A 20,762-nucleotide genomic window follows, 5' to 3' on the forward strand; every position below is an offset into this window, starting at 1 on the left:
TCACACGTGCTAACAACAAAGTTTTAACTGAATCGGATAAACGATACGTGACACAGAATACGAACAATGTTACGTGTATTTTAATATATACCTTATATTTATAAGTGGTATATTTTAAAATATACGTTATGTTATTGTATTAGTGATTATAATTAAGCAACAGCCGTGGGTCCTCTTGCATTAATGTTTGGTACACAATAATGATAATTTCTTACTCTCGTACTTGCTTTTTACAACGGGACAGTCTTCAGAACCGTCTTAGTTGGTACCATTCATCAGTTACTCTAAACTCAAACAGAAATATTTAGTTTTCTTGCGGTTTGAATGGTGAGTGAACCAGTTCAATACAGCCAGAAGGGACGTTACTTCTTAGTTCCGGTGATATCCATTCCATTAATAAATCAATGAAGGATTTGTTTTTGTACAAGTACTTTTTAAAAACCTGTAAAAACTTTAAATATTGTTTAATTTGAAACGAACTTATAGGGATATACGATATGTTTCATTTATTTATTTGTCTAACAGTTATTTAATGACTAATAATAAACAAAATTCAACTACATTCGTACTAATAAACGAAATGAATTACCAAAATCCAAAAGAAAAAATATACACTTCATTATATAGAATAAAATAAAGTCGCTTACCGCGCGTATTTAAAATTACACAACGGATTTCATAACGCTTACATTGCAAACGCTGGCTGAACCCTACAAGATAGGTCAAAATAATGCACTTCAGTATTGTACACGTTACAAAGGTCTTCAAAAAAGTCCACGATAGTATATGTCTTAGGGATAACATTTGTTTCCCCAATTGATTCCCTTAGTAACAAAAGTTGTGTAAATAATAACTGCTGTGATATTATATAGTTATAAATATTATATTTACATTTGTCGTTAACATTAAGTTCTTAAATAAATACAAATATTCATTAAAAATAGTTACTGTATAAATCTTAACCGCATGGAATGGTGGCGAGATTACTAGCAGCATTTTCCCGTTGGGCAAAAAACGAACCAGTTGTCCTGTCACCAGTGGAGGCAATAAAGCGAATTGTTATACTATTAATGAACGTTTTTGCACTACTACTCCAAGATCCAAGTGTTATAAAATGCATTATTTTATCCTTTAGAATGTCAAATAATTGAAGTTAGAAAGAGACAAATTGGTGTGCATGTTTTTTAATTTACCCAAAGAGCTAAGGCGATGATAATCTGGTGGACAAAACACGAATCTTAACCGAATTACGACTTTGCATCTAGTACTTAGAATACATATACAATTGACTTATACCTACACTGGAATTAACTAGTGAATAAAAAAAATTAATAGTGTTTAATTTGTATCCGTAATTCATATTATGCGCGGCAGTATAGGGAATTTAGGTTTAGCATGAAATTCTGACACATGTGTTTCATATGAACTCCAAAACTTTCTTAAGATATGAGCAAAAGGTAGATAGACATTGACGAACTTATTACTTTATATATTTTTTAAATTAATAAACGAAATTTCTCCTTTAAATATAGCTTTAAATATTCCCCAACAATAAGGTTCATTGGCTTAATGATTATGCTAACATTACGTACACGCTAACTTAATTACACCGTTATATGTAAAAAGTATAGCACATAGAAACACAAATATAGCTTTGAAATAAAACTAGTTTTTAACGGATTTAATCGCGTATATTAATTATTTTAACATCCCGACGTTTCGAGCACTTTGCCCGTGACCACGAACACTGCAAAGTACTACATTAGTTTTATTTCAATGTGTAATAATCGCGAAAATCTAAGACAACAAATATAGCTACACATAATCTTTACTAATAATTTTTATGTTGTAGTCTCACTGAAAAAAAAAACGAATAAACCAAAAAGTTTATATGTAAAATTTATAGAAAAATGAAGCGCGTTTCGGAGAAAATGTTAAAATACAATATTATCACATAAAGCTGCATAAAATTTATGCTATTTACGTGACAAGTGTAAGTTCTTTGTATCAGATTAAATTTATATGAAGAAGAAGAACTACAACACGATGATCCAATACGGGGTTGGTACACATATATTTGTCGTAGATAACTTCACCGCCGAGCACGAAATATATTTTTTTTTTTATATAGGTTGGCAGACGAGCAAATGGGCCACCTAGTGGTAAGTGGTCACCATCGCTTATAGACAATGGTTGCATCGCCATGGCGCTGTAAGAAATATTAACCATTCCTTACATCGCCAATGCGCCATCAACCTTGGGAACTAAGATGTTATGTCCCTTGTTCCTGTAGTTACACTGGCTAACTCACCCATCAAACCGGAACACAACAATATAGAGTACTGCTGTTTGGTTGTAGAAAATCTGATTAATGGGTGGTACCTACCCAGACGAGCTTGCACAAAGCCCTACCACCGAGTAAAAGAAAAAAAATAAAAATAAATATAAATTAAGAATATGAACACTCATGAGGTGGTTGACCCGATTTGAACCCGTAATCTTCGGTTGAGACTAACATTCACGTGTACTTACCACTAGAAAATTTCGTTCTTTTGTTTTATATTTAATTTTTTAATGAAATGCATTGTTACCTTATTAAGTGAGTTGTTACGTTCCTCTCGTATAATTTAGTTTCAGTATAAAATAATTACAGCAAAAACGTATTATGTTATTGTAGGAGATATTCTATTTTTATTTTATATTAATATAACTGTTGTAGGATAAATGTTATATATTACTTTGCTACATCAATGAACTTCCGTGACTATCGCCGGAAACGCCGATATAGTGTAAACGTAGGAAGCCCGCGGTCGAGCATCGAGCTTGAGATTGCGTTAATATTTAATTCTGTTTGTTCTGTCGTACAATCTATAAGCTAGACTACTAGACATAGAGTGAGACAGACAGATATATTTTAAATAGACGTCTCTTTCTCATGTTAAGGGTGAATTAGTGCGTTTCAGATTGCACTGCGAACCTCACATTGATTTATTTTTATTTATGCGGTTTGTACATCTAATTAATATCATACTGCGAAGTTAAGGGCAAGTCTGCAATGCGAAAATATTCCGCGCGGTTTTCACTGCTGTAACACTTTTAATCATGTGTATGTAGACGCGTTCGCAATTTAAAATTTTCACTATAAAAACATCTGTGGCATGACTTACTGGACTAGTCCGTAGAATGGGCGCGGTAGCATGCGCAAGCGATCTTGGTTGCCCCCGTAGAAACGTAGAGCGATGCGTCGCATATACCCACTTCAAACGGGAGAAACGTATAATTGCGTTTCAGGCCGGTATAGATTAGCAGCAAAAATTAAACGCAGTAATGTGAGTGCGTTCATGTACTTTATCTTAACAAAATTAGTTTGTAGCTCGTATAACATTGTAATATAGTATTTATTACACAAAATGATACATGTATTTTATTTCACTTAAGTAAGAATACCGTACGATGAAGATTATAATAAATTATATCGTATACGTTTTTTATAAGAATTCATACGGTTTTAATTAGTTTTAATTAGAAAAATATTCATTTTTGTATATATTTTAATTATTCAATAATCTTTAACTTAGTACTTTTCTATTTTCTCTGGACGTTCATTGTAACGCAGTGATTTAAATAAATTACCTTTGCCTAACGTATTTTATATCTTAAATTATAAAACTAGTCGATATAATTTCCTGCTCCTGAGATATGATTAAAATCTCTCTACTATCGCGATGGGCAGCCCCAGACAAGCCTACTGCGATCTTAGACCGATGCTTATCATTATTATTTTAATCTGTCACAGATTTATACCAACTATTCTTCAAACTTATAATTTAATCTAACATCTTTTTTAATTAATTCAAAATTATCTTATTAAAAAACATTAAAGATATAATATTTCCCTCATAAACTCTCTTCTTGCTTATCGTACCTTTGTATAAATTTTCAATTTCTTTTATAAACGACTCTACGAACAATGTATAAGGAAAGAAGGGATTTTTTAACGTAAGTATGCCGATAAAAGATTTCTCAATTCTCGTAACGACCTCTCCTCCAATCCTAAACTTTGCTTTTCTCTCATCCCTTCTCTATTTAAACTTTCTGAACTTAAACACGATTTTTATTTCTCTTGTAGTTGCAACCTTTTTCGGATAGTCACGAGCAGGTACATAATTTAAATGTAGGTAGACGAGTGCCTTTTCCTTTTAAAGCATATACTTATATACGTACATAAAATGCAATTAATAGCTCTTGAGTAACGCTTCATTAAAGATAACTTCTTATGCATTATAGTTTTGTTTTCAATATCCTTTCTCATGCTCCAAGTAAACATCTCGTAAATTTTATTCAACGAATTTGTCAATAGAATATATTTAATAAACAGTATGAGAAAGGATAACTATAATAATTCCAGCACTTATAAAGCTTACAAATATTTAACATTACATAACATCAACGAATTAAAAATATAACAATTTCTACATAATGCAACAATTACGGTAAGAATCACGCTACAATCGCCTAGGACGAAGTAGATTTGCTTAAAACTAGTTTTGCGTTAAAAATAAAATAATGTCGAGTAACGACAGAGTATGTAACGAGCTTATTCAGCAGCTAATTAACACGTTATTTATAATTAGCGTTATAAACTTTTTTATATTTAAACATCACTATTTATATATATCACTCACAAATCAATATATAAAACTATAACTCGTTTTCTGTAGGGCTGCTACACAATACTAAGGGTTTGTATGATCATTCAGAATAACACATGTATTTTATTAAATCAATGCTATATTCTATATTAATTTTAAGACCTTATGAAATTATCAAGAAGGTAAACTATAATGGATGCATTAGAAATGTTTGAACCGATCGCCAGGCTGCGCAATGGGAGGCGGGTACGGCGTTAGGCGCGCTACGTGGACTATCGACGCAAGTTCGGACAGCAAGAGCCAGGGGTGGCGCCGACGCAGGAAGGAGGAGAGCGCTCGCAGCTACACTTAGAGCTCTCGTCGAACGGACGCACGACTTCACTGACTCGGCATATACCTCACATGAGCACAGGCAAAGGATACTCGCACTCGCCGAAAGAATAGCCTATGAGCTCGAGAGACTTGTTGCTGTCGCTGTGTCATTAGTGAGGATATTTTGTTTTTTAGCTTAATATAAGTTGGCGATGATGATGTTGTCTTAATCGATTTTAGCCACAATCGTGTACACAAATGCAGGTGTATTCCAGAGAATTAAAAGAGAAGCGACACAAGTGTACAGAGTACAGAGTACACTTGTGTGTACAGAGTACACTTGTGTCGCTAGCCCTCATAATCCGATGGGACCGCAAATTACAAACAACGGAAATATTTCAATCGCAGGATCAACGGCTTTAAACGCTTTCCAAGGCAACGCTTAGACACGGCTACTGAGACTTTCTTGGCCCAAGAACATAATTTTTTTATTGGTACCACCCGGGGCTTGAACCCAGGATCTGCAGTCTATTTAGTCCTATAAGCTAGCGACTAGACAAAGCAGGCATCTACAAATAATTACATGCTTGTACTTGCTTTTTTTATTTTGCTTCTGATATTTACTATCAATATATTTATATCTGTTCCTGCTTTAAATAATTCAAAAATATTAGGAAGAACAAGGTGGTAGTGGAGCTGCTCTAGAGAGCGCGTGTACGGGAGCTACGAGTGCAGCTTCCGAACTCGAGCGTGCCTTGGTGTCTGCTGCAAGAGAACAGGCCCGAGACTTGTCATCACTCGCAGACGACGCGAGGAAACTTGCCTCCGACCTTGCACATATAGGTAACCCTTAATATTACTTATTTATTATGGAATTATGAAAAGTTTTTAGTCATATATAAAAAATATGTGTTATATTCTTTTGAATTTCAGCTAGTTCCTGTGGTGAGAGAGAATCAGAGAGACTGCACAATATAGCGAGCCAGTTGCACGAGCAATTAGATCACATAATTGAGGCAGGTTACCTTTTATTAGGAGTGCCTTCGAATATATTGTCGTATTAAAAGTGAAATCATCAACAGGTTTGCAAATTACTCAGACATATAGCGATGTCGGAAACGTTACAAGTGAGCGCAAAGTTTGCTGAAATAAATTTGCGGATATATGGGCCACAAGTAGTGACGGCGGCGCGGACGTTGGCGGCGCACCCGAGCAGTGCGGCGGCGCGCGAGAATCTTGATGTGTTTGTAGACATGTGGGCGTGGCTGCTCGCTGACGCAGCGCGCCTCGCGAAGGAGCTGCTCGACTTGACAGACGAAAGACCCGACAAACAACAGTATAGTAGTCTGCCGAGGCCTGGAGTAAGTAACTATTTAAATCTGGTACTTTTCAACGAAAAACGATTCAATTTTATAAACGGTTTAAAAAAATCACATTACCAGAAAACATATAGTATTTCTCTAATATATTTACACAGAAACATGGAACGACAAGTAAACCTTTAAAAGCCGTACGATTAGATTCCGACGAACAAGCGAAGATTGCCAAATCAGGCTTAGAAATGAAAATGATGTCTTCTGAAATGGACGCCGAGACTGAAAAATGGCAAGGTGCTGACGAAAACAACGACATTGTGAAGAGGTTGACTAATTACTATTTATTTTCTAACGTTTTAATATTGTCATAATATATCCACATACCCTAGTATTACATTAGTATACTTTTTATACATCGTTATTATTCTATCGAAGTTATTGTTTTTATTTAGGGCAAAGAATATGTCTTCCATGGCCTTCGCTATGTACCAGTTCACTAAAGGTGAAGGTCGTCTCAACACTACACAAGACCTCTTCACACAAGCCGAATACTTTGCGGAAGAAGCTAATAGATTATACAAAATCATTCGTCAATTTTCCTATCAGGTAATTTAATCTTCTGATTTATAATAATAGCATTACTTCTAATTCTTATATGATTTTTGTTATGAAGGTACCCGCTGGGACAATAAAAAAAGAGCTGCTAGAACATTTAGATAAAGTCCCAACATACGTACAGCAACTTCAGTTTACGGTGAAGGAGCCGACGGTAGGCAGAGCCGCTACTTTTAGCAAAGTCGACAACGTCATCCAAGAGACCAAGCATCTTATGAATGTTATAAGCAAAGTCGTCACTACGTGCTTCGACTGTGCGAATAAGGTGATCTATAATACCCTTTGTTCTTGTGTGAATAAAATCAAACTTATCGAGCAACACATGGCACATATTATAAGTATAGACAATTTTATAGGAAATTTAAAGATTTTAGTGCATCGGAACGTAATGTTCCTTAGGTACCTTTGCCGTGGGAGAAGAGTGTGGGAGTGATTAAAAGGCACCAGAGTGTTGCACCCGTTAAGTACTTTAAAGATTATATTTCGTTCGTGACTGTTAGACTTGCGGGGGTCAAAAGTGTATTAACCGACCACAGATTTATTCTTGTCGTAAATAAAAAGATAATCTATACCAAAATGAGATGAGACGAGAAACCTCATTGATTGATGAACTATTTTAATAAATTTATAAACAAGAATAAATCTTCTTAGCAATTAGTTTACTTAGATTGGTATAGTAATAGAACTCTTGAAATTTATTAAAATCCCATTTTATTTAATTGTATGTTATATTGATTTTTTGTTTCTGTTTTCCTATCGCCTTACTCTGGGTGGTTTCCAACGCTCAGGGTCTTATACCGTTGGACAAAGCGATAAACAAAACCTCAACAAATACAGGGGGCGATTCGGTCTGTCTCAGTCTTGCACTATCAAAAACACCAATATTCATGTAACTCTGTGTGTACCTGTGTATGTAGTCACTTAAGCATGCATTGTGTAATTATTCTTGAGAATTTCGTATAGTAAAAGATATTGTTTTTAGAAAATGTTTCTTTGTAATTTTTCTGGTTATAATCATGAACAAAAGTACGCTAGAGAGCTAGAACGATATTCAAAATTAATTAAAATCTCATAATGATGGAATAATATCCAAAGAAAGGGTCTTTATCCACGACGACGAGACACGTTTCACAGACTGCTACTACATTAAGCTTTGCTTTTTATTTCTGGTCCCTTTTATGTTTATTTTTATTTTGGTAATTTCAGTACTCCCTCTGTATGCCCGAGAGAGTTCCTATGCATTGGAAGCCAAATTTGCGAAAAACATCCACATTTAAGAGTGAAAATAGTGTTTTAAATGGATAATGTATGTATTTGTGTGGATTGAAGTTGTTGGCTTTGGCGTTTAACAAAGTTTTTAATCAACTTACTTTAACATGAATAGGTATATTAAAGTCGTGGTATTTATTGGAGTTTAGTGTAGAAATGTTTGATGGTGTATATGATAGTTAATACTGGATGTTGTTTATGTGATGTTGCAAATAATAACTTACTATATTAGTTTAGAATCTGTGTGTCTAATCATTAAACTTAAAGTTTATAAAGTGCCAATAAGACATTTTATAACTTTAAGTCATACGCTATATATTTTATGAAGTTAACCGCTAGTAATACCAGCTCTTAAATGGGCGCTGCCATTGAAAATTGTGTTTCAGTCTTATTGGTTATAAAATATAGTTGTTAATAAAAAGAAATATACGCGTGCATGGTGTTTATTGTCATTTCAATGGGTGCCGTAGCGGTGTCGTAGGCATCGGTTTCGGCTCCGGTATCTTTAATAAAACGCAAACAATACATAAAAGGATTTTATTAAATAATACTTTATTATTAAGAAAACAACGTGAGATCTCCCATCGACCTATCAGTAGTCTGATAATATAAACATCTATGCATCTCCTGGCACATTTTAAATTAAGTAAAATAAAAGGTGAAGAACATATTACAAAATTCTTTTTCATGGGCATTCGAGCGTTTTATTATCGAGCCGTAAAGCCTCCAACTTAAACGTATCACGACGACGTGCTCAAATAAAAATTTGTATGCAGTACAAACTGGACTTCACGGGCCTCTCGGCCGCCGGCGCCGGCCGGGGAAGTTCCCGAGACGAGGAGGCGGCGGGCGGCGGCGGCGGCGACGCCAAGCCGGGAGGGAGCTCGTCCGACACGGCCATGTGACAGTACGGCATGGGCCGGCGCGGCAAGGGCGATGCGCGCCGGACCAGGGTCAGCTTCCTCTTGTTTTAAGAACAACGTCTTAAAACAAACTCGTCGCCTCTGTCGGCTGGACAAGCAGTGGAGTGATAGATGCTTTTCTATATTACCTTTTTACCATGCTCTTGGGCTCAATTTATTTATTTTATTAACTGATAAATATTACTTAATTTCAAAGATGTTGAAAATTTTAAGAAGAAAAGCCGCTGACAAATATGAACTGTCTACGTATTATAGGTACGTATACTACGTTGATAAAACTGAATTATAATAGATTGCTATAAAAATGTTTTTATGCCATCAAAACGCAAACACGTAAGTCTCTGCCACGTCCAGTGTTTGTCCTAGGCGCCACATATATCGAGTTTATATTTATTATTTCACAAAATGAGTGATAAAAAATACGCTGAAAAGATATTTGAACCCATATCGTTACGTTGATATGGAAATAAGAACAGTGTGTTATTTTTGATGTATTTATTTTCGAGTGGCGCCGAAACCGACCTATAAAGTTGTTAATGTGTTGAATAACTCGCCAACCGTTGCGATTATTTAACGTATTACAACTAATTTAAATTTAAGATGAACAGTACGATATAGTTATAAGTTAATTAGACCACTTGCGACACACAAAAAGCGAAATATTTAAAATAAGATAATGTAAACAATGAACGCAATCGCGCGGACACGACGCATTTGGCTGTGGTTCTAACGTAATAATTGTATTGCCATGTAATAGTTTTATAAGAAAATAATTTGTTACACGCGTCATACATTTTCACTATTCTATATGATTAAGAATAAATAAATAAAATCGCTAATAACTACCGATACCCACGTTCTAATTATTATAAACGTAATGAAAGAGTGAAATCGTACAATAATAATTACGAAGATTTGTTAACACTATAATAATGTTACACCTTTTACATGAATACGTAAACATCACACAGTCGAGCCTATTTTTATGTTATCCCTTTTCTAGCTTATAAATTATTTCCGATGTTAACACGTACATGTATATATGTACATATATTATATCCATACTATGATAATTTATCTATAAGATCTCTTATGCACCCTGCACTTTCCGTGTTCCTGTCGCACTTTATTTTCGCTAAAATGCACGCGGCTTCCTTGTTTTTGTTTGGCATTTATGTGTTTAGATATACCATACATGTTACGTCACTAACTTTATACTTTCATACATATTGTATACATAATAACTCTTCATTTGATGTTTTCGCATACTTATCAATGTTGTAACGATTTGTACCTATATTTTAGACACAATATCAAAATGCTCTAATTGCCAGTGGCGCGATGGTCAGTCATTGCATGATTGTAAAATAAAAAAAAAAATGTGTAGATGTGTGTTGCATGTGTGTACGTTATAATCGTATTTGATGTCGTACTTCATCTTTCCGACGGGAGGATGTTTAGTATTAAGATGGGGGAATTTGACTCTGGTGGCTGACTGTGCTCCCAATTTGCCCATGAAACGCTCAGTGTTATATAGACCCGATGGAATCAAAGCGCAAACGATGACTCTAAAAGGAAAATATTGCGAAATGTCGAATGTCAAATGGAATAATTGTTCAAATGAAACTCGTTTCGGTGCGGTGACAGTAATATGAAGGCCAAATTTGACAACGTTACAACATGAAACGCTTCTGCGTTCAAACCCCAAAAGAAGGCGCGTATGAGCGCGTTCGTAGTCAAATTTCAAGGTCAAATTGGAGTACACCATTACTACATGCAACATTTCAGACGCAAAAATAGTTCACTGCTGCTATATATCAATCTAACTACTCAGGCTTGCAACTTGCAACACTTGCAATGCTTCTCTATCTGATTTGTAAATGTGAATTAAAGTGGATTTGACATTAGACATTTGCAAGAATCGAATGAAGGTATGTGACATGTGTATATGGACATGTGTATATGGACATGTGTATATGGACATGTGTATATGGACACGACATTGCACTCATAACTTGCATGCTACTGTGTGTCTGCGGCTGCAACGCTCTGCTACGAAAACATCGCTAGGCATGACAGCCATTTATAACAGCAATTTGAAACAAATGATAAATCGTCACGGCAATAAAAAACATATCAAACGTTGTAGATAATATCATTTCTGTTTGTCAGAAATGACGAATCGTTATTTAGTATTTAAGAATAAACCACTCGATAATAAATATAAATATTATACATATACCGACGAACGTGCCTATTAGAATGAATTGCACCAGTTTAAGTACATATTTAGCTATACAAAAAAAAACGGGATTATATTTTTCGACATTCATGATTATTTTTTAAATAATACGAACGATGTCAAATATATAACTAGAATAATAGTAGAGTTAAAACTAAAAGAGTTTTGATGTTATCGATTCAAATCGATTCGGTCATCGATATCTATCGATTCGATAATTGTTTGTGTTACCTACTTTGTTATAACGTTTATTTTATTATAAATATATGAATTCGATCAAAGTATCTGCGCTAACGCTACCTCGTAATCGGATAATGAGTTAGAGTAAATCGCTAGCATCAGTTCATGTTTAATTAGATTTAATGATATTGACGTGTTATGTATTGTAGTTTGTGCTCGATGTCCGCTGTCTATGGTCTATATAACACTTTCTGTTTCCGTAACCTTTATTACTTTGTAGTCACTACTATGGTCTAAGAGTCGTTGTTATATAATGTTAATAACAAGCTAATTTTATATTATTGATAAGATAATCTAATTTTTATTATTTTGTTATTAATAATAATTAAAATTCGATTTATATAAAAAAATAATTAAATAAGGCTTACTGTAGTTACGATTTAAAAATATTTCGATTTTTTAAAAGAGCTTGATAAAGCTTTATATAAGAGTTGTGAATCGAACTAGTGGCCACGTAACGTTAGACTCGAAATATTATAATATACCGCTCACGAACATAAATAAGTATTATAAAAATATTTGTAAATCATTTTCGCAAGCGGCTTTTAAATGATTTTATTTTTTATTAATAATTATGATTACCGCTTAACAATGTTGACATTTTTAAGTGTATGATTCTATTATGTTTATATTTACTTTATAATTTTCAACAAATGTATCGAAAAAAATGTTAAAAGTTTTTGTTATTTTTTAAATGTAATTTTAGTTCATCATTAACCTAGATTTATAATGAAATGTGCTATTTAATATTAGAATCTATGTTTAAATCATGTTCATTATAAATTAATAGTTATACAAATGATAAAAAGATAGATTGACATTCGTGTGAAAATTATGATGCACATTATATTTATTATAAATTAAACTGTTATGTATTAGTAACAGATTATATTAAATCTGTTAGTAATCATAAAAGTGGACATAAATATTATTTATCTGTTTAAAAAATCTTATGCTACCATTGTAAGTATCACTATATGTATAATTTTTAAACTTAAAAAAAAACACAACAAACTATTAAATGGAATTTTTTTAAATCATATTATTTTAGGCGGATGAAAAAGCAATTAACGCTAAATAGTTTTGTTCAAAGTGATCGTGAAAGATCTATTGAAATATAAACTAGATATACAAACAAGATAAAAACGTTGGTTATTATAAATTATTTCACATTAAAGAATTTCACAAAAATCAAACAGGTTAATAAAAATATACAAATTAAATTGACACCAAATTATTAAATAAAGGTCACAATATATAATGCCTAGTGTTCTTACCGCGTTATTACTTCAACGTAATTCGGCGAGCTTTATAAAATTGTTCAATTTAATGAGTCGAATAGCATCGAATAGAATTAGTAGGTTTGCGTTTTTTTTTAATATTATTATCGAACTAATATTATAATCCACTATAACGATAACTTTGTCAAATACGCAGTAGCAGCCGTCGTGCCTCTTTTACATAGTAATTAAAATAAATCGATATTCGCAAATCGATGAATCCCAAAGGCAATAATCGCACATACACGTTCACTGTTTTTAAAGATAAGAATATTTTTTAAATTTCTCGTAGATCGTCTAATAACGTTAAACGTCATTCCTAATGAGAAAATATACTATAATCATATTATTGTTATAAGGCTTTTAATATTACTAATCTACTTACGTAAAACCACTTAATCAGACATATAAAACATTATGAAACGTATTCAACATCCATCGCATTTACGATAATATTATTTTACTGATTAGTATAGAGACTAGATATACAGAGATTTGTGATATTAAAAAATACTTTTGAGAATTAGTACAATGTCCTCAATAATTTCAAAGTTTTAAACGTAGAGATTTTATTAGGGCAAAAGAGAACACCAATAATAGTTATTAATAATTAATAAATAGTTTTATATTTATAAACAATACGTAGTTCGGGAGGTTGGAGACAAAGATGGATGCCTGCAGAATCTACAAGCTGTCATTATTTGTTGATTTTATACATTTATAAATAATAATTTAATAATAAACAAATAATTTATTTCGTTTCAGATTAATTCTAAGAATATATTTTTTAAATCCTTATAATTTATTTTTTCAAAAATATATTAGGTCACTGGATTATTGCGATGGAATTAAAAGGTACCAATACAAAAAAAAATAGCCTTAACAATTGCTTAATCTTAAAGAAAATATTAGTTATGTAAAATAAACTTTTATTCTTCTCTTTCTACGTATAATTATTATAAGCATGAAGGAGCAAACCCCCGAAGAGTAATGTTGTAAATATTCATATTTTTAATGAAATCAAATAAGTGATCTTAATTTACGAGTACGTAATAATAAAATCGAATCAACCTAATGTTACTATGATAAGGGCGAATATATAAGATAGTACCGTCAAAAAACTGTTGTGATTGTTATAATAAATATATTCAAAGTTGCATTTTCATTAAAGTAAATTAGAGGTATATTTTCCATAGAGCTGCCAAAGATTTATAAATAGATGTAGTCATGTTGTTTACGTAAAAAAATATTTTGAGGTTGTAAATGGATTTGTGGACTATATCGATGTGTCACGTGAATGTAGAAATTATATTTTATTTTTAGACATGGTATCACTGAACGAACCTTTAATCACAATCATTTATCACAATATTTATATTAAAACTATTTTGTTTGGAACAGATAAATAAATTTAAAGTATATTTAAATTATTTAAAAAATAAGCTATACAAAACGTATCATTTGTTTTACAATTGTGATAGCGTGTCTAGAATAAAAAAGTGGATGGAATGTAAATGAATTTGATGCGATTGTCGAATCTATTTGTGGAAGTACCTCTAAAATGCAATGAAAGAAATTAAAGTTATAGTGAATGTACACATATGATGTTGTAGTATGTGGCGTGGTCATGGTCGAATACCAAATAAAAATATTGTATGAAACGATTTCATTGTTTTCATTTCGAAGCATATCTCCCCCTTAAACAATATAATCAAAATCGTATCTGCTGCAAGATTAAAATGAATATATTGTCTACAAATTGTTATATGCACTGGAGGCCTCCTTTTATCTCATGCAGGTTTGCAGCTTAATTCATCACGTTGTTAACCAGAGTTCATGCAGACCCTTCTTAGTCCAGGGTGAAGAGAGTGGAAAAAATCCCGGGTGCCGCGTGTTAGGAGGCGCATTCTCGGACGCACTAGAAATCTCTTAAATTTTTGCGTGGGACTGGATGTATAATAATATAATCTAATAACCTAGCAACGTAAAATATGAAATTAATTTAAAATTGCCTAATCGCATTTCAGTCCTGACCTAAGACAAGCAAACTGTATATATTATACAAAGTGCAGCCATGTGCGCGTAAAACACCACCCTATATTCCCTCTCTCATTGGCTGACACAGCTGCAAGACTGGTGTTACCTACTTTCCATCTCGTCAGTCACGTGATAATACATTGCAAATTTCCCAAACCCAGGCTGTAAAAACCTCTACAACTTTTTACTGGCCCGACCAGTAATAAGGCTGCATGTTATAATAGCAATCTTAATACAAAAAACACAGATCCTAAAATTTTATTAAGTAGATATTATTTTCGAAAAACAAACAATTCTGACAAATACATGTTTCACAAAAAGCAAACGCATCATCCGTATAAGGTTCTGTTCTAACAATGTTTTTTTTTTGTTTTCTGGGTACTTACGTATTAACGCCACCGCAGTAGAAAAATCTGCGAATGCGCCAATACAAGTTCGGTTATATTTTATTTATTATATATATATAAAAAAAAAAATGAAAATAAAATAATACCTTATCTACATTGTCGCATTCACAGATTTCTCTTTTGTTGCAGTTTTGTTGGCGTTAATACGTTAGTACAGTTTTCTGTAGTAACAATATTGGCTCGATGATTCACACTACTATGAAGCCTTTGATCACTATCAAAGGCTTCACAGAAGTGTGGTTCACAGTAAGTTGGTTTTCGAAATATTGAAAACCAACTTTGGTTATACAGTATATTGCTGTATTTTCTTTTGAAAATTCTTATAGAATAATTGTTGCAATCATCGCATATCACTTACTTATAATTCACGATCGAGTTCTAGATAGTTTCAAGTTTATTACATAAAACCTCATCAATGTTAATCATTGTAATAATTTGATATCGGAGATGACACATTAGCATTGAAAGGGAATTCAAATAATGGAAAAAAAAACAATATTTCCTATATATTACGTATTTATTTATATTTATTCAAAGGTACAATATATTACATCGTTTCAACCTTGCCCTCCGACAGCATCCTTCGCGGGACAGGTGATCGCTCGGTAATGTCGGTCGCGACTCGCAGTTCGACAGAAAATACAAAAATTAAGCATACACTTAACACTAAATACCTAATTTCAACTCGGAAGTCAATACTGCGGTGTAAGGAAATAATACAAATTTAACCATGGCATCTTGATTAAAAATAAGATTATGCATTTAACGTGTATAACGAACTATCGATTAGTACAGTGACTTCATCAAATATATTTATATAGGATAATGACTAAAACGAAATTATTTACAGGTAATACATATGTGCTGGATATATATTTCAAGTGATTAATATTCAGTAACGTAATCGAGTCATAACAGGATAGGAGTCCGATTAAATTAATTTACATACAAACTACGTATAATCAATGAGTAGAAAAGGCAGCGTCCCTGCCAGCGATGTCCAACCGTCACTCCCTTAGATATCAGAAGACTAACGCCTAGCTAACGCCTAGCTAACGCCTAGCTAACGCTAACTCACACTCGCTATGAGCATATGGATATCACTAAGCGCCCTCGGGCGGCCACGCGAGCAAGCCCAACTCGAACACCATAACTTTATAAAGAAGTAAAAAATATCTAATCGTCGTTTAAATGTAGTGGTGTTTCTAATATCTCGTAAAACTACAATGCGTAACATCTATCATTAAAAATTTAAACGGAATATTGTTCGCTAGCATTAGTAAAGTATGCTACGTTTATCGATAATGAGAATAGTGCCTATAATTAATTCACACAGTTTTTGAGCGTTATTCGTCACTTCGTACGGACGTACGACGACAGAGATGTCGGAATTAGCGATTTTAAAGACGAAACATTAAAGAGATTTACGTTTAAAGCAGATTGTTATTACAAGCTACTTTGGCAACTTCGTGGACGAATAAGACACGTCACAAGCCGAATCGATTGTGCTGTTTACATCAAACTTCACAAATTTCGAAGTCAATCAAAATATGTCAAAAATTTCGAAATTAAAATAAAAAACGTACAAAAATTAGGCCCCACTTATAAAAATAAATGCTTTGTCATGGAAATATTCTCATGTAAATAGTAAATACAGATAAAATAACGTAATGTATAAGTTGGTACCGAATGTTTGATATAATATTATATTAGTCTTTTAGTATCGTTGTTTCAGAGTTTACAAACCACAGGTCTATAGTAAATAGTTTAACATGTTAATAAATAGTTAGATCTTCTTACTTTACGTATACATTCCCGACGTGACATTCTTAAATGACCAATCTGAAATTTACAACAAACATTCACCACATGTTTTAAACGCTTAATAAATTAAACAAAATCATATATTTATTGCATGAATAAATAATTGTTCGATATTATTATTTTAAGACAATTACAGGAATGATGGATTAAAGTGTGCAAAATTTTCATTATTAGCAAATTTATCCGACATACAAACAGCTTGAAGCAATTTTAATACCATCAAACCGAATGATAATCGTCACAAATAGAATATAATCAATATACATTAGTATATCTTGCTTGAGTCTTACATTGATTTATTTACACCAAAAATCGATAATTATCTTTTGTAAAATAGCAATTCCAAAATTTACAACAATTACACAAACCAAAGCCCATGTTAATATGATTCGAAGATTAAAAAGATAACAATTAGAAGGTTACGAGAGAGACAGACGTAATTAATAATCATACAGGAATGGCACTAATTTAAACAAAATTAATTTAACATAAAATCTCGTGAAATCTCAACCGTATGGCCATTGTCCATCAGAATGTTTACAATGTACGTTTCTTCAAAACATTACGATATGTAGAGTAAATACCTTGAAAGTATAAATATAATTTCATTAAAATCCGTACGATATACAAAAATATTAACCAAATATTGCTATAGCCATTTTAATGTGGAAGCATTATACATGCTCCGCTTCAGTCGTCACACTGTACAGTTTGAGACAATGGAATGATAACAGTGATGGCTAATAGTTAGTCGGAGAACTCTCTCGAATGTTCGCTGAGAGAAGCATGTACTGTAGGTAACACGGTCGAACTCGATGTTAGTCACGCAACATTTACGGTGGGTGCGAAGCCGACGCGAATAAACGCGAGTTTAAAACAAACCTTTCTTTTTCTTATCCTTTTTATCCTTGCCGTCGACCGTCCTGGAAACAAATGGTATTTATTTAGATAAAATAATTTCAATTAATTTATAATATAATTTTTATCGTGACTGTGTTTACTGGGTAGTATTCTTATTTTAATAAGGTTGTAGGCGCGTTAGATGTTAATGTTTATTTCAAAGTACATTCATGTATACATAGCTGGATAAAATCGCTGGGAATCGGATATATAAACAGTCTGATGTATGGTTATCCTCAACATGTTACATTTTCAGTCATTACTGCCAAGGACATACTACTATGCGAAAGAGTTGTCTCGACACTGGGTTGTCTCTTTTGCTTGGTAACAGAAAACCGATCGACTTTGGTGCATAGATGTCTGAGTTTTGTATAAAAATACCTATCTAATCTTTATCCTAGATGTTTAATTTTAAAAGAAAATTAACTATTATTTATTATTCAATTATTACTTAACTTATATACCAAATACATAATTTTAAGGCAACTATTACTAGTTGCAATTAATTTATAACGAACGGTATTCGCTAGTCAGGTCTGTAATTAGTAATTACACTGGACGATCGAGGGTGCTATTTAGTCGTAATTAACGGTACATATTCTACATTCTGAGCCGAGATGGCCCAGTGGTTAGAACGTGTGCATCTTAACCGATGATGTCGGGTTCAAACCCAGGCAGGCACCACTGAATTTTCATGTGCTTAATTTGTGTTTATAATTCATCTCGTGCTCGGCGGTGAAGGTAAACATCGTGAGGAAACCTGTATGTGTCTAATTTCAACGAAATTCTGCCACATGTGTATTCCGCCAACCCGCATTGGAGCAGCGTGGTGGAATATACTCCAAACCTTCTCCTCAAAGGGAGAGGAGGCCTCTAGCCCAGCAGTGGGAAAATTTCCAGGCTGCTAATGCTAAAATGCTAACGCTAATTCTACATTCCCCCGAGCTAACATCTCGTGGAGTAACGTTAAGTGGGAGCAGTGGAGCAAAGGAAAGTAGCGAGGTCGGACTGACTCCTTGCTGTTGGCCTCGAGCGAGCGGCGGCGCAGGTCGTCGAGCGAGAGGCCGGTGTCGCGCTCCCAGGCGGCCTGCTCGGCGTGCAGCGCGCGCTGGCGCTCGTCCAGCTCGCGCGCCTGCGCCTCCAGCGCGCGCCGCGTGGACTCGTGCCGCCGCGCCAGCTCCGTCTCCGACTCCTTCAGCTTGGCGCGCTTCTCGCGCACCTTCAGCTCGAACACCTGCAGAGCGGACACACGGTGTTGCGGTACAGAGTGAAGAAAACCGATGGCTACTCCCTAGCTATCGTTATCGACCAGTACGCTTCGATGCATTTTTAAAATGTTATATTTTTTTTCTAGAAAGATAATGCAAAACAGTATATATACGCCTTAATGGGCTGGATGGACTGATAAAAATCAATTTTAATGTTCGGCCCACACACAACAAGTAGAATGAAACACATAAACGTAATAATGTAGTGACCTGTTCCATGTCGCTTTCCATCTTCTTCATTTTAAGGTCATGTTCTCTCTTCTCTTCTTCCATCTGAGCCAATGGATTCCTGGGAACAATTTAAATATTTAATCAACGTATATGTCTGTTTAATCACATACTGTAGGTGCTATTTACGTATCAAATATATTCTTTACTATAACGAACAACATTAATACTGCAAGTTTTATTTTATTCAATTAATTTGAAATAAAAATAACGAACCATGCAATCGATAGGCAAAAACGAAATCAATACTTTACAAAATTAGCATTAATTTATATTTAAAATAAATTCACATTAGTAAAAATATAAGGGAATTAATGATTACATTAACGAGTTACATAATAATATTTCCTGTTTTCTTGTGCGTTGCATTATAGAAAAATTGTTTTTTTTTTTTTTATTATAATGCAAATAGGAAATAGAGTATATAAAATGTGTGAAATATACACCGACATCAACTAACATCAAGTACATCGTGGAAGCAATATAGCAAGGAAATCATTCAAGCAGTGCCAAATAAATACACCTCGATGAACCACAATCACTCGCTACACTAAACCAAGAGGTATTAAAAAAATATAACAACTGGGTTTTTGAAAATAAAACTATCAGATGTCAAAGATCATGCAAGGTTTTATGTTAAAACTATTTTAAGTACGAAATGTATTATTTTAATAGTTAATTAAAATATAGAATTAGCTTGTACGTAATTGACAAGTGATGAGTTCGTTGAGTATTCATTTACTGACATTCTCTTCGTCATAAGCATACTAACATTATGACGTCATAAACATGCATTGCAACTTTTATATATTTATTTATTATAACTAATTTAAATTTATATTTTTTTACGACAGAATGCTAAAATGGAAAATCATAAAATATCAAATACGTTTCATTCAAAAACCCAATCACAAAATATTCGTAAACAATTGTGCTACGTTGAAACAGTTATGAAAACCCACGTGCCGTAATGAAATGATACACACAACGACGCGACTGTGTGCGGTCGAACTTACCACACGGTCATGAAACTGTTCATCAGTCCTTGCGGGCAGAAACTGAACACCAACACAACGCTCGTTAACGTACACGCGGCTCACGCGCGCTACAGTGGCATTAGCAACGGACTCGGCGCCACTGGACATCGTGACCGAGGACTACGCGAGCGACTGTCGGCCTTGTGGCCACGGAATACAGTTCAGTTTGCAATCGGACCGACTCGAGATGGATATGAGTGTAACTGTTTGTA

At 33.7% G+C, this 20,762-nt stretch overlaps 2 protein-coding genes across 11 annotated transcripts in view; one reads left to right on the top strand and one right to left on the bottom strand.

Annotated features, from left to right (window-relative positions):
- LOC125064168 (alpha-catulin) overlaps positions 1 to 11,923 on the top strand; it is a 90,004-nt gene extending 78,081 nt beyond the window's left edge. For 3 of the 6 annotated variants that reach the window (XM_047671075.1, XM_047671092.1, XM_047671110.1), the window contains exons 6-15: positions 4,130 to 4,159; positions 4,880 to 5,137; positions 5,639 to 5,807; positions 5,898 to 5,980; positions 6,047 to 6,325; positions 6,442 to 6,605; positions 6,733 to 6,886; positions 6,954 to 7,160; positions 7,684 to 7,743; positions 8,941 to 11,923. In XM_047671075.1, coding sequence (XP_047527031.1) covers positions 4,130 to 4,159; positions 4,880 to 5,137; positions 5,639 to 5,807; positions 5,898 to 5,980; positions 6,047 to 6,325; positions 6,442 to 6,605; positions 6,733 to 6,886; positions 6,954 to 7,160; positions 7,684 to 7,743; positions 8,941 to 9,069 — 1,533 coding nt within the window. In that variant the 3' untranslated portion in view covers positions 9,070 to 11,923. Of the gene's footprint in view, positions 1 to 4,129; positions 4,160 to 4,879; positions 5,138 to 5,638; positions 5,808 to 5,897; positions 5,981 to 6,046; positions 6,326 to 6,441; positions 6,606 to 6,732; positions 6,887 to 6,953; positions 7,161 to 7,683; positions 7,744 to 8,101; positions 8,202 to 8,940 lie in introns of all 6 variants that reach the window. The other 3 variants (XM_047671118.1, XM_047671102.1, XM_047671084.1) reach the window with 3 other exon arrangements.
- Positions 11,924 to 15,791: 3,868 nt separating this feature from the next.
- LOC125063831 (septin-7) overlaps positions 15,792 to 20,762 on the bottom strand; it is a 36,210-nt gene continuing 31,239 nt past the window's right edge. For 2 of the 5 annotated variants that reach the window (XM_047689431.1, XM_047670481.1), the window contains exons 8-10: positions 19,496 to 19,574; positions 18,952 to 19,251; positions 18,158 to 18,624 (exon numbers count right to left, since the gene is read on the bottom strand). In XM_047689431.1, the coding sequence (XP_047545387.1) occupies positions 18,589 to 18,624; positions 18,952 to 19,251; positions 19,496 to 19,574 (415 nt within the window). In that variant the 3' untranslated portion in view covers positions 18,158 to 18,588. Of the gene's footprint in view, positions 17,702 to 17,999; positions 18,041 to 18,156; positions 18,625 to 18,951; positions 19,252 to 19,495; positions 19,575 to 20,762 lie in introns of those variants that run through there. The other 3 variants (XM_047682394.1, XM_047688625.1, XM_047674532.1) reach the window with 3 other exon arrangements.

The sequence above is a fragment of the Vanessa atalanta genome, chromosome 1 (assembly GCF_905147765.1).
Source record: "Vanessa atalanta chromosome 1, ilVanAtal1.2, whole genome shotgun sequence".
Classification (NCBI taxonomy): Eukaryota; Metazoa; Arthropoda; class Insecta; order Lepidoptera; family Nymphalidae; genus Vanessa; species Vanessa atalanta.